At 35.2% G+C, this 13,931-nt stretch overlaps 1 protein-coding gene across 1 annotated transcript in view; it reads left to right on the forward strand.

Moving 5' to 3' along the window:
* Positions 1-7,470, forward strand: part of LOC138336690 (leucine-rich repeats and immunoglobulin-like domains protein 2) — a 45,066-nt gene extending 37,596 nt beyond the window's left edge. The window contains exons 15-19 of the mRNA XM_069286234.1: positions 199-477; positions 798-1,529; positions 1,800-2,132; positions 2,527-2,634; positions 3,111-7,470. Coding sequence (XP_069142335.1) covers positions 199-477; positions 798-1,529; positions 1,800-2,132; positions 2,527-2,634; positions 3,111-3,481 — 1,823 coding nt within the window. The 3' untranslated portion in view covers positions 3,482-7,470. The remainder of the gene's footprint in view (positions 1-198; positions 478-797; positions 1,530-1,799; positions 2,133-2,526; positions 2,635-3,110) is intronic.
* Positions 7,471-13,931: the final 6,461 nt, after the last annotated feature.

Genomic DNA, 13,931 nt, shown 5'->3' on the forward strand with positions numbered 1-13,931 from the left:
TTAAAAAATTAAAAAAAAAATGCAAAGGTGCTAATAAGACGAAATTATTGAAAATATATACAGTTTTGTGTAGTTTTGGTCTTTATTTATGCCTAGGCAATTGAAATTGAGGCCTCAAAAGGGGAAAGGGCGCTTATAGGGACATGGGCTCTTATTGGGTCGAATACGTTAGAAGAAATAAATCATTGTGTTTTTCAGTTTTCCCCAAGTTTGTGAAGACCCCTATTGATGTGACTGTAAAGGCTGGACACACAGCCAGGTTACAGTGTGCTGCCACGGGCCAACCAACCCCCATCATCAAGTGGAATAAGGACGGCGATGACTTCCCCGCTGCCAGGGAGAGAAGAGTGCATGTCATGACTGCTGACGATGTGTTCTTTATTGTGGAGGTTAACAAAAAGGATGAGGGTGTCTACAGTTGTACGGCCAAGAACGATGCTGGCATGATCAGTGCCAACGCTACATTGAGAGTGTTAGGTAAGTAGTTCAGGGATAATGGTAGAGGCGTGAAAAAAGTTCTGTTTGCAAACTTTGTGAATCTGCTAAATATGTTCATTTTCACAAAAGTTTACAAACACATTTTTTTTCATTACCTAATGACATTAAAATTAGTGGCATCAATGCATTAGACTATTTGATCATCAATAAATAATGTTTAAAAGGTACGATTCCATTGATTTTTTAAGGAATTATTTTTCAAAATCAATATCCACTCAATGTCTCTATTAATGGTGATAGGAATTTAATATTTATATGTCTTACTAGCAGGATAACAAAATGAATGATTTGTTCCTCAGAATCTCCAACGTTTGTGAAGCCTATGGACAGTGTGAAGGTGACCTCAGTGGGCGATACAGCGGTACTCGAGTGTATGGCTGCAGGAAGTCCGACCCCAAGTCTGTCCTGGCTTAAAAACGGACATCCTTTGAAGGAAAGTCAGCGTTATTTCTTCACGGCTGGAAACCAGTTACTAATAATAGTTCAGACTGAGAGAAGTGATCACGGACGTTATACATGTGTCATGTCCAATACGCTGGGCAAGGAAACAGGGTTTACAAATCTGCGTGTAATCCCTAAGAATCGCGGTGTGGTCACGGAAGTCAAAGGCAACCAGAACGGAAACAACGGGCCTAGTGATGAATCAACTACAACAGGTATCATCATCATTGCTGTCGTCTGCTGTGTGGTCGGAACGTCGTTAGTCTGGGTGATCATCATTTATCAGACGCGGAAGCGACATGAAATGTACAGTGCGACGCCAACTGATGAGACCACTCTGCCCGGGGAGATCCCCAGCTCAGGGTATACCTCATCTGATAAAGAGGGAAGCTTTACTCAACCGGTCCCAATGACGACGCCAAACTTTCAGTATCATGATTACCAGCTGAAAGAGTCGGGGTATGAGTCGTCGTCAGGGCGATTTCGGGCTGCACGAGCAGCCATATTTCCGAGTGATGTGGATGAGGAGGATCATCAACAGTCAGTTCCTCTCACACTCGGAGAACATCAACTGGGATCTGACTCACCAGGTACTATAGTCAACTATAATTTTAAATCAGATGGGAGGGGGATGTTGTGCTAGTAGTGATTTTGAAAGTCAATGCACAGGTCTGATTGTAATATGTAATCTTTAAGACAATTTAATATTGAAATGATTCACATTTATGTGAAATTGTGACAAAATAAGAACAGATTTTAATATAAAAAAGAAATATGAAAGAAACCTTGATTTACGAAGAGATTTTGATTTTGTTTTACCAATAGTAATCTAAAGTTTATTTTTTCCCTCTCTCCAACAGAAAACAGTGTGTCAAGTTTACATTATCCAAACAGTGATGAAACAGACTCTTTAAAAAGTTCACACAGTACAAATAGTACGCGTGCAAGTGAACAACACACCCTAAGGACATTCCACCCGCTACCTACAAACCACGATACAGTGGCGCGGGGGGTTACCGCCCCGGACGTTTGTGGTCACTGTGAAGGGTGTGAACAGTGTCAGGTGAACGGTGAAAGACCGATTTGTCCTAGTGCTAATTATAGACACTCTCTATACAATAGTCCTCAGAGTAGTATGCCGATTCACCACGGATCGCAGCCGCAACCTCCAGGTGGTCCACACGCAGCCATAGGTATGTAATTCGCCAAACACAGTAATCAGGAAATTCTACATTGATTAATGGTATTTTCCACTTTCACTTCTTGATATGAGCTGATAAAAACAATGTAGTTCTTTCAAGCATTTTATTTTTGATTAACTGATTGAAGTACTCCAAACAAATCCAAGTTATATCCATATATTCCTATGCAATTGATATATATGTAATTTGAGTTTTATTGGTAAGTTTTCGGAGGTTGTATATGTAATTTGATTTATTGCGAAGTTTTTGGAGGTTATTATTGAAATGTAAGAATGATCTGTTTTCCTTGCTATCTCAAATGTGTATGATTTTGTGTTGTATATCTGTGATGTTTGATTGGACTATTAATGATCACATTGATTTTACATTACATTTAACATTACAGATTATCAAGTTGAAGACGCTGTTTGTGATAGTCAACACAATGTTTGTAATTGTCGCTGTACGTCCCCTGTACATAATTCTCCCATCCCAGTACACAGCAATGCTACAGGTAAATATACATTAAATGTTCATTACAGTTTTAGTAAATTGATGGAGATAAAAACCACCAGAAAATCTATTTATATTCATATGAATAAATATTCAACTATTGAATTTGTGTAAAAGTGAGATGCTTATTTGTTAACTTTTCTGTCTGACCAGATTTTGGAATTTCATATTCAATATTTCTATTTTGAGATCCCAAAATAATGTGAGTAAATTACGATTTATTATAAATTAGTCCCACCTTCTAGTGATGGTGATGTCACATAACTTAATATCAAAAATAAGACTTCACAACCTGACATTGGGACTAATCAACAGTAAATCATACTTCACCCATATCATTTTGACATTTTAAAATTGACATTAAATTTTTTGCAACCGTGTCATAAAAAAATTTATTCAAAACAATGGAAAATATGAAATTTTAAAAGAATGATATTTTTTGTAAGGAATTTTAATTTTATTTTCATTCTATTTCAGTGTGTCATCATGTTATGAAATCACCCTCACCAACCCCACCACATTTGGTATCCGGAATGCCTCCGCATGTGGTGCCGAATATACCCAATCCATATAGCCAACACAACCCATCTCTACTCAATCCTCATGACTGTCAAGCTTGTGTTAACAATAAACCATCGAGAACCCTCGATTCTAATCATCATAATAACTATAAGGAAGTGTTAGTAGTCGGTGGTACCCATCGGACAAGTACTGGGGCCATCGACAAAATCCCCCCCGTCATTCCACCTAAACACAGACGTTCACATTCGTCTTCGCATTCAAAAGCAAATGGCGTCACACCAAATGGCACTTTAAAATCCTTAGATGGAAAAACGGTGGATGTGTAGTGTAGTGTACCCATCGGCATAATAGTGGTGTCTGTACGCTTGTCAGTGTGAGAATTTAGAACGCTGATGTTCAAAGGTGGGGAGGATTCGTAATACTCGCGGTCAACGGTCGGACGGATTCCAGTGATGGGAGGATTCGTAATACTCGCGGTCAACGGTCGGAAGGATTCCAGTGATGTGCACCAGTGTTAAGGATTCGGAATGCCAACGTTCAACAGTGGGAAGGATTCTAATAACTGTATTCAAGTTTCTGTGATTTGTGTAATAAGCCAAAGTTTGATACGCTGCCCAGAAAAGACTGGTACCATTGTAATATGTCAGCTATGAATCGTTATTATTTGTACATGTTCACGTGTTTTTGTTTACATTGACAACAACAAATAGTGAATGAAACTAAACGGGTAAATTGATTCTCCTTTCTGTCCCTAACACTAGCACTACTGATGGAATTTAAAAAAAAAAAAAAACTCTTATATCTGAATTATGGAAGAAATATGATTCCAAATTATAAAAGCGTTTTAGAATTCAAATTCCTGATCGACTATAGATATATTTGATGAGTTCTTAATTTGTTATCAAAATTACAAGTTTATAGGGTAAAATGTTTTTATTGCCAAATTATAATTGCAACAGACATCTTTTATATGATTCAACTAAACATATATATATAGATATATATAGTTTTATTTATTCAGTATAGATGCTCAGTATTGTATCTGAGATTGGTCAAAAAATGGCATTGATCATAGTATCATTTAATATGAAACCATATGTAGCATACGTCGCAGTTCATTGCTTTTCCTGTCTTGTGTACCATACAATGTTAGCCAATAACGTTTAAAAGAGCTTGTGTAAAAATCTCAATAATCAGACAGAACATACCTCCTGCAAATCCATGGGTTCCGTGTGTCAAGGTCTTGTCAAGGTCGTAGATTAATTATTGCCTGGCAGGGTATGATAGAGGGATAGGTGTGATGGTCACAGATCCTGGCCATGGTATATCCCTGGAGTGTGTGGTCGGTACCTAGAGATGGGTGTGATGGTCACAGATCCTGGTATATCCCTGGAATGTGTGATCGGTACCTAGAGATGGGTGTGATGGTCACAGATCCTGGTATATCCCTGGAATGTGTGATCGGTACCTAGAGATGGGTGTGATGGTCACAGATCCTGTTATATCCCTGGAATGTGTGATCGGTACCTAGAGATGGGTGTGACGGTCACAGATCCTGGTATATCCCTGGAATGTGTGATCGGTACCTAGAGATGGGTGTGATGGTCACAGATCCTGGTATATCCCTGGAATGTGTGATCGGTACCTAGAGATGGGTGTGATGGTCACAGATCCTGGTATATCCCTGGAATGTGTGATCGGTACCTAGAGATGGGTGTGATGGTCACAGATCCTGTTATATCCCTGGAATGTGTGATCGGTACCTAGAGATGGGTGTGATGGTCACAGATCCTGGTATATCCCTGGAATGTGTGATCGGTACCTAGAGATGGGTGTGATGGTCACAGATCCTGGTATATCCCTGGAGTGTGTGGTCGGTACCTAGAGATGGGTGTGATGGTCACACATCCTGGTATATCACTGGAATGTGTGATCGGTACCTAGAGATGTGTGTGATGGTCACAGATCCTGGTATATCCCTGGAGTGTGTGGTCGGTACCTAGAGATGGGTGTGATGGTCACACATCCTGGTAAATCACTGGAATGTGTGATCGGTCCCTAGAGATGGTGTGAAATTCAAATCCTTGTTTTATAGTATGTCTACTTTTCGGTAATTAGAGTAGGAAAAAAGATAAATACAGTGGAACATCAAATTCCCTAAAACTGATCTTGAATGGTAAATATATGTTTGGCCAAGAGTTGGTCGGGTTTGAGAACGATCCTTGGTTTTTGGGAGTTGCACTGTACTAGATTTTTGTTTTGGAAGTCAACATTTTGATATTCTTTAAACAAAATTTATTCTTAATCCATTTTAAACAAATATTTAAGACATTAAATTCCTTGATATGTTGAGTATGGTCAGGTGTAATTGTTTGATATATATTAACACAAAAACTGTCTGCATTTTCTAAACACTTGTTATAATACACTGTTCAATTTACAGGTAAATTTCTATCACAAAACTTGTATGTTATATATATAGGTCATGGCAACACCAGTGGAGGCAAGATTCTGATTTTCAGGTCAAAACTGTGTATGGAAAATTTCAACTGAAGTGAAATTCAGAAAGGAAATCCTTTGTGATCACTATATTAAGGGTGATTAATAAATTACACTTGGTAAATAATTAGAGACTTTTAAAACACCATGATATCTGAAACCTGTTGTGATATTTGGGTGTGAACTGACAGTATTGGTGTGTATGTGTGGTGTTGATTCAGGCCAGTCTAGGTGCTCTTGTAGACATGTACAATATATTTAAATATGTATGTATGCCTAAGAAATCCATTTTTTGTGCCACAAAGTATCACAACTTTAACTTATGGTATTAACTGTGTCACAAAGCTATTTTAATTTATATATCATTATTAGGTCAATTTAAACATATACTTGTTTTTTGTAATACATTAAATTGAAGCCGTATTAGCCATAATGTCCGTCATAGCCATAACATTTTAATATCCATGTGATTTTAAGTCAAAATGATAATTTGTTTCTTTAAAGTATCGCCAAATTTCATTATGTGTGTATGTACTGGTTCGTGAAGTTTGTGTACTTATGTTGTAAGTACCCAATCAATGATTGTTATAGGCAAAAATGGCAAGTTACATTTAAATCATTGATGAATAATACCTCAGTATATTGGCAATAATATAATGTTTTAAAAAAAAACTGCTCCTAAATGTGGTCAGTTTTTGTTTTTGTTTGAATTCTTAAGAAATTGATCATAACCCTTTCTTATTTGATCAATGAAACAATAAATAGTAAAAGATAATAGTAATATACAATAATGCTAAAAAAGTTTGATAACTGCTGAAAAATGTGTTTTATAGTACTTTAATACTAATGTATTGTCTCAGGTAACGAATATGGTTAAACAATATTCAATACTCAGTCTTAGACATCGGCACGTCACAAACAATATTTAACGCATTCATTTAAACTCTTCAGAAGGGTTGGAATATAATAGGACAAAGCTACGGTATCTTTGGTCAATATGTTAGTAGTATAAGTTTTGATATATGATTTAAATTTATTTGAACTTTTTATGCATATGGTTGTTTCTTCAATTTCTAGTATTTGTTTTATGGGATATATTAATTTTGAAGTAAGGTTTTAATCTCTTGATGATTCCGATTCCTTGTAACCGGAACATTAAAACTAGAATGATGTTGAACGATGAAAACTATTTATACACCTAGATTTTTATATTGCAAAAACAACTATTGTCTGCTGAAGTTAATTATCCCTAAAATTATTATTAAACAAATATATATATTTGGATATATTAAACATAACATGGATTATTTGAAAGCAGTTTTAAAAGTGAAATTTGATATTAGAAAATTTGATCCATGTTACAGCACTCCTTCACCAAGTTTCACTTTGATTGGAGTTCGGGATTGTAAATTAATCATTAATACACTCAACCCTGATGACACATTTGGACTCTTCTAAATATAAAACTAGATCAGTCCATTGTGAAATTTCAGGGGTCATTGAGGTAAACTATTAAAAACTGCTTAAACTTAAGTGTTAGTAATATGAATTATTTCATATTTTATAATAACTGTCCCTGATGTCCGTTGTTCCCTGTGACCCTTCTTGTGTTTTATATGTGTTAAGGTCCACTGTATGGGTTTTATCATACAGTCAGGACATTTAATGATGCATGAAAGTCGACCGTTTTAATTTATTTATGATGTACAACATGTTATTGATGTTGGTTGTGTGAAAGTCAGAATGAAGCATTATATTTGTACAGAATATTTGAGAAAATGATAAAATAAAATACCAGAATATGAAACTTAATAAATTGTTTGGTTTTCATTTACCTTCTGTAGACCCAGGTCCACATATAGAACGAATAATCATACCCTACCTGCACTCCGTTCCCGACATGGTATGAATTCCACCCCATTGCCGATAGTGTTGCAAGTCCTGGTGTGATCCACATCAGGCATTTCGAGACTGAAATAAATATATTTTTCGGATAAAATCCATATATCACTATGGTTCCGACATCTATAATCAATATTCAATTCACAAACCTTTCGATTATAATGTTTCATCAACTATTAGTAGTAAAATCCAATGAAAACACAACATACATTTATAATTCTGTTCAAATACGCCTCCATGTTTGATTTACTGGAAACCGTGATGAAATGAAACTCTCAACAGGTAAAATTTTTGAAGTTTAAAAAAGGCAACAAACTAAGAAAAAACCATTGTGAAACTGAACAAATGTAAGGATCATTTGAAATTTAGCAAAAAAAGAATTTTAAAATTCATGTTAAAGCTCTGTGACAGCATATTTCTTTCGTAGTAAGAATTTGAAGGTCATGCCTATATCATTAGGTTTTTTTTTTTTTTTTTTTAATTTTTTTTTGCCTAATATATATTAGGCAAAAAAAAAAAATAAAAATAAAAAAAAGCCTAATAATATAGGCAGGTTAAAGCTCTGTGACAGCATATTTCTTTCGTAGTAAGAATTTGAAGGTCATTCCATATGTAGCGGGATAGGACTGGGTCGATCATCGGTGACCAAGTAGCTCAGTCGGTATAGAACGAATAATCATACCCTGCCTCCACTCCGTTCCCATCTGTCAAAAATCTTCCGTCCGTCGTTCAGAGCTACGTCATCGCAGCTAAGTCGGTAGAGCACTCGGCTAGTGTTCGGAGGGTCTTGGGTTCGAATCCCGGTCTGGCCGCTACATTTTCTCCTCTCCTGTTACATATATATGGTATTAGTTGCCATATTTGGAGCGCGAGACTTTCTAAGAATTTATATGAATGTGACATTTTCACCGCTGGATGTTTTACAACACTACGGGCAATGGGACGGAATCGTAGCTTCCGTTCGTCGCCCGGTGACACCCTTATATCTCTAAGGTCTAATAGTCCGAAGGCCCGTCGTTGGTCCGACGGTCCAATAGTCCGAAGGCCCGTTAGTCCGAAAATTAGTAAATATTGCAAGTTATATAGTTGATATAAAATTAACGTACAGTTGTATTTTCAGAAAACATTTTTCTGAACTGTTGATCTGACAATATCTATGGACGACAAGTTGCCATTTCATCATGCAAGGTCAGAATTACATCAAAATAAAAAAAAAAATTAAAAAAAAAGTTTGAAATATGTTATATTTGATAAGATATCTCACAAACATAAGTTCTATGAATTATTTTGTAAAAAAAAGAAGTTTGAAATATGTTATATTTGATCAGATATCTCACAAGCATACGTTCTATGAATTATCTTAAAACATACAAGCTTTCAGATATCCCATTGTAAGCCTTATGTACACTGTAATTTGATTGCATTAGGATTAACGTTTCTCCATGAATAAATCATGTGTATTCAAATATTACCGAAAAATGACATTTGTTATACCTGTAATGTACATTTATTTAACGACTTATTTTTGCGATTCCTTCCCCTTTCTTTGACTTGTTTATTCTATCCTTAATGATCCTTAATGGTCCGCATAATGATATTTTTTTTGGGGGGGGGGGGGATTTTACACAGGATTGCATTGTACATATAGAATGCATTGATATACTCTATAATACGTTTACTTATTTCAAAACTATACTCTTTTTATAAAAAGGGCAACAGTTCCACTATACAAGAAGACACAACATGAATGTACCACAGTCTCCCAAAACACACCTCGCACAACATGCACACAACACACCGCATTACATGGGAGGCCGTCCTTACATGACCATAGCTGTTAATAGGACGTTAATTAATCAATCAAACAAACAAACAAACAAACATTTCGTCGTTTATTATCATTTTGCGTATCAAATCTACAAAGTCACATACATGTAAGTTTACCTTAGCAAATTTACAACATATCTTTTGCATCGAAAACTGTAATAAACGTTTGTTTCATTTCGAGTACAGTACTGTTCGCATATAAATTCCAGTTATATTATCTGTTTTCGGACTATCGGGCCTTCGGACTAACGGACCTTAGGACTAATGGGCCTTCGGAATAACGGGCCTTCGGACTATTGGGCCGTAGGGATATAAGGGGTTCAGAGCTACGTCATCGCAGCTAAGGTCCACACAGAGGTACAGTGTCCATTCACAGGCGTTTGGCTCTATAGACATTTTTCTCTATATATATGTGTAGTACGGTGACACAGTATCATATATAGAAAAAAATGTCTAGAGTCACACTCCTGTGGTCCATTGTCCAAAGGACCAATGTGAGCTTATGGTCATCGTCTGTCAACAATTGGCAAAATATATTTTAGTTCTCCCAATGAAATGGGGAACTTATATTGCGTTTGCTCCGTTTCTTATTATTATTTTCAATCTGATTAAAATCAGCTGTTTGATACTCCGCTAACTTCGTGCTCCGTTTGTAGCGAAGTAAGCGGAGTATCAAACAGCTGACTTCGTGCTCCGTTTGTAGCGGAGCACGAAGTTAGCGGAGTATCAAACAGCTGATTTTAATCAGATTGTATTATTAATTTCTTCTTCTTCTGATTCTTCTTTTTTTCGCCGCGACTTTGTCCTACCATTTTTTTGAAAACTTTAAGTCGGATCGCCATGAAATTTAGCGAGGTAATTTCTGGTGACCTGCAGATGTGTCGACCGGTTTCATTATTTCCGACAAGCATCTAAGAAGGCCGCCACAGCCTTTCATGTCATTTTTAAAGTGAAAAATACCACAATTATGAGTAAAAAAAATGTAACGGTTTCAAATTTTCTATAACCAGTAAGAGTTATCTCCCTTTATTCACTGTTCAGAAGGGATCCGTTTTTGGTCCTCGCTCATTTTGTTGTATTTTTAAGTTATAGATCATATTGTTACTAGTGACATAAAACTATTTTAAGGTCATTTTTGGTGACCTGTAGATGTGCAAGTTTTGCAGACCAGGAACCAAGATGGCCGCCACGGCATTGCAATTAGTCAAAATTGAACAAAAAGGAACATGGTTGAGAACACAAATCTAATACAATTAAAGACATTGTTGTGCCCAATATATTAACTTTAAATGATGTTAATTTTCAAAAACATTTTTCTTCTGCGAAATAAAATTTATTTACCGGTAAAGCAATGTTACGTCATCATTCAGGGGAAGTCACTCTTGTCAATTTAGGCTCTGTGGAGATTGGGGGAACTTTATGTGACGGCACCCGTCACAATTAGATCTTGTTCTTCTTGAGAGCCACTGGTCTGAATTTAACCAAATTTGTCTGGTAGCAACGCTAATGGTCAAGAATTTGGAATTGGCGGATCGCTAGGTGTAATATAGCCAATTCTATTCAATTTCGGGGTCTAAAGGCCATATTCTCTGAAAGTTAAGAATGGATATTTTGTATGTAGCATCCGTATGGGTTGAAGATTCCAATTGTATATATGTGAATGGTTGGGTTGATCCACCAGGGCCCGAGTGGCAGGTAAAAAGGACAATTCGGCCATAATACTATTTAAACAACTTCTGAAAATTGCAAATGGATATCACTCTTATTTCGCATATATCATTACCTTATGGGTTGAAGATTCAAAATGTACAGTTGGTTGGGGGAATATCTGAAGCTATTACATGTACCTATTTATGTTTTGGTTAGGTTATTATAATCAACAATGTACTTAGTGCTCTTGATGAAATTTGTGTGTCAACTGATTTAATTTCAACAAATTATATTGCAAATATGATGCAAATGGATTTGGCATCAGACAAAGCCTATATTAGCCATCTCCAAACAAATCCGATATGGTACAATTGTCAACAAAATATTTTAAGATTTAAATAATACATCTTGAATGAATAGTTTGGTAGTGTATAAACGTATCTCCCAACCTATCACTGTAGAAAAAATCCAAAAAAAATTAGTTTCAGGTATTTATTCTGAAATACTTTGCAATAAATATGTATTCTTTTCTTCATAACAATGGTCAAAACCATGTAATAGAATAAGTAGAGTTCTTGTGTGAAAATGCGTGTGGGGTGTGGTCAACTGATTTTGAATTTTGTGTAGTGGGCGTTAACGTTGCTGCTGTAGCAAATTGTCGACATCTAATTGTCGTGAGGGATGTAATATACGCGTAATGGTAAAAAATAATACAGGTATAAAATTAACAACTGAAGTATTCTGTATTATTGAAGAAAGACTGCTTATTGATTTCCCCCGCAAATGTGTCTGTAAGCTTATTGGTACGGAATTTTGTTCCGTTGGTAAATTTGTTCGCCTCCGCAAATGTTCTTATAATAAGAGTTACTTCCCTTTCCTCGTTGAGTTAAGCGTGAAACACCTTTTTAAAAAGTCGATTATTTATATTAATATAGCGGGTATTTCACGCAAGTGATTTTGTTTTCAAAGTTATAATGAAGACACGATCTTTAACTGTTTATTTAAAGAATGATCTTTATTTTTTGTTGTTTACTGGTGTGTAAACTGCATGTAACTGCGATATTTCCGTAAGTGACTTTGTTTTCAAAGTTACAGTGAAGACACGAGCTTTAACTGTGTATTTAAGGAATGATTTTTATTTTTTGTTGTAGACTAGTGTATTAACTGCACGTGTTGGACAGATTTTAAATAAATATAACACCAGATCGTAACTGTTACAAGCAGATAGATAATAAGGTGTAGTACCGTAACAAATATGACTTTGTAAATTTGATATACAATGTGCTCATGGATTCAGTACAGTTTATCAAAATAGACCCTTGTTTTAATCCGGACCACTGTATACCGGTGTAACTGTATGGCATATTTACTTCTCAATTCATATTGATTAAAAACCTGTATAATCCGGAAACCTGACCACTATATAGAGAACAAGCAATATGCCTCTTCACCTTTGACTTAAAATTAGAAATATGAAAACCCGTGTTGTTTTTACTATTCGTAACTTTGTGTTCATACGTCTGAAAAAAGAAAAGTTACATTATTTTCTGTGTGACAAATGTGTAATTATGTATTAATCTTACCTTGATTTTGGATATCACATGTTTTCATTGATATTGATTACATTATTATCTTCATTTTGGATAATATAATTCATCACATTAATGAATTGAGACCGTATGAGGCCGTATCTAAAATATCTTAAATGTTTTAAGTAGTGTCTAGGCCTAATAGGCCATTGCTGGCTTACCTTTCCACCTTGTTATTTGAACTCCTTCGGTGATTTTATATAAACATGTGTGTTTGTCACGGTAATAAATCAATTGAATTGAATTGTAAAATGCAGATGGTTTTCGCCAGTCTGTTATAAGCATAACGATTCAATTTAGATTAAAATTCTACAAATCTATAACATAGAAATGTCGCTTTCTAAGGCAAGCGAAAACAAGAATAGTTTTAAAACAAATTTGGATTAAAATAATTTCCACTGAATTAAAGAAATTCAAATCAAAAGAAAGACGTTTCTAGTGCTAAGACTTTTATTCACAAAGATTCATAGCAACATATATATTGTAATTTCTCTCTGGCTGTCAACTGAACAAGTTCTACGATACCTGCAAAAAAAAGGACAAACGTATTTATCAATATACAATGAAGTTAATATTTAGCATGTCTTGCTTCCACACTAGCTTTATCTTCAGGTCTTATTATTTTGGTATATCATTTAGCAATCACCAATTACCCCTAATTATTATATAAAGGGATATAAAATAAAATAAGATGCTACACTGCTCACGAATGTTTTTTCTCCTCCATCAAAAACAGGAACAGAAAAAATTTCGTCAGCTACAAAAGTTAGTTACTTTACTTCTTACCACCATTGATAAAATATTAAATATTATTAATACCGCCCGAACAAAGTCCATAATCATTTATTTTATATTTTTTTTATGAAACATACATTAAATGCGTAAACACCGATTATTCTTCAAATGATGAGTATCGTTTAGGCTCGGTTGGAGGCAGAGCATCTTTAAAAGTAAAATCTCAGGGATAGAGTGTCCCATCTATTCACACCAATTAGTAACCAACTTTCAATTAGCGATTTCTTTAACACAGATAAAACTGTGTCATGAAAGAAGTCTGGGTAGTTAGAAAATATACCAATAGTACCATACATTTATTTTATTACTGGCTTGCAAACAATGCAGTTGACATTAAGGAATTAAACCCGAAAAACAAATAGGAAAGACAGAACAATCATGCAAACAATGGAAAATATAGTATGAACTTTGTTATGTAAAGTATATGGACCAAGTTTTACGTACATTTTTTTAATCTTTAAGGAAAGTCTTAACTTAAAATTTCCCATGGGAAATCATTACAAAAGCTAAGGAA

This window comes from Argopecten irradians, chromosome 12 (assembly GCF_041381155.1).
Source record: "Argopecten irradians isolate NY chromosome 12, Ai_NY, whole genome shotgun sequence".
NCBI classification, from domain to species: Eukaryota; Metazoa; Mollusca; class Bivalvia; order Pectinida; family Pectinidae; genus Argopecten; species Argopecten irradians.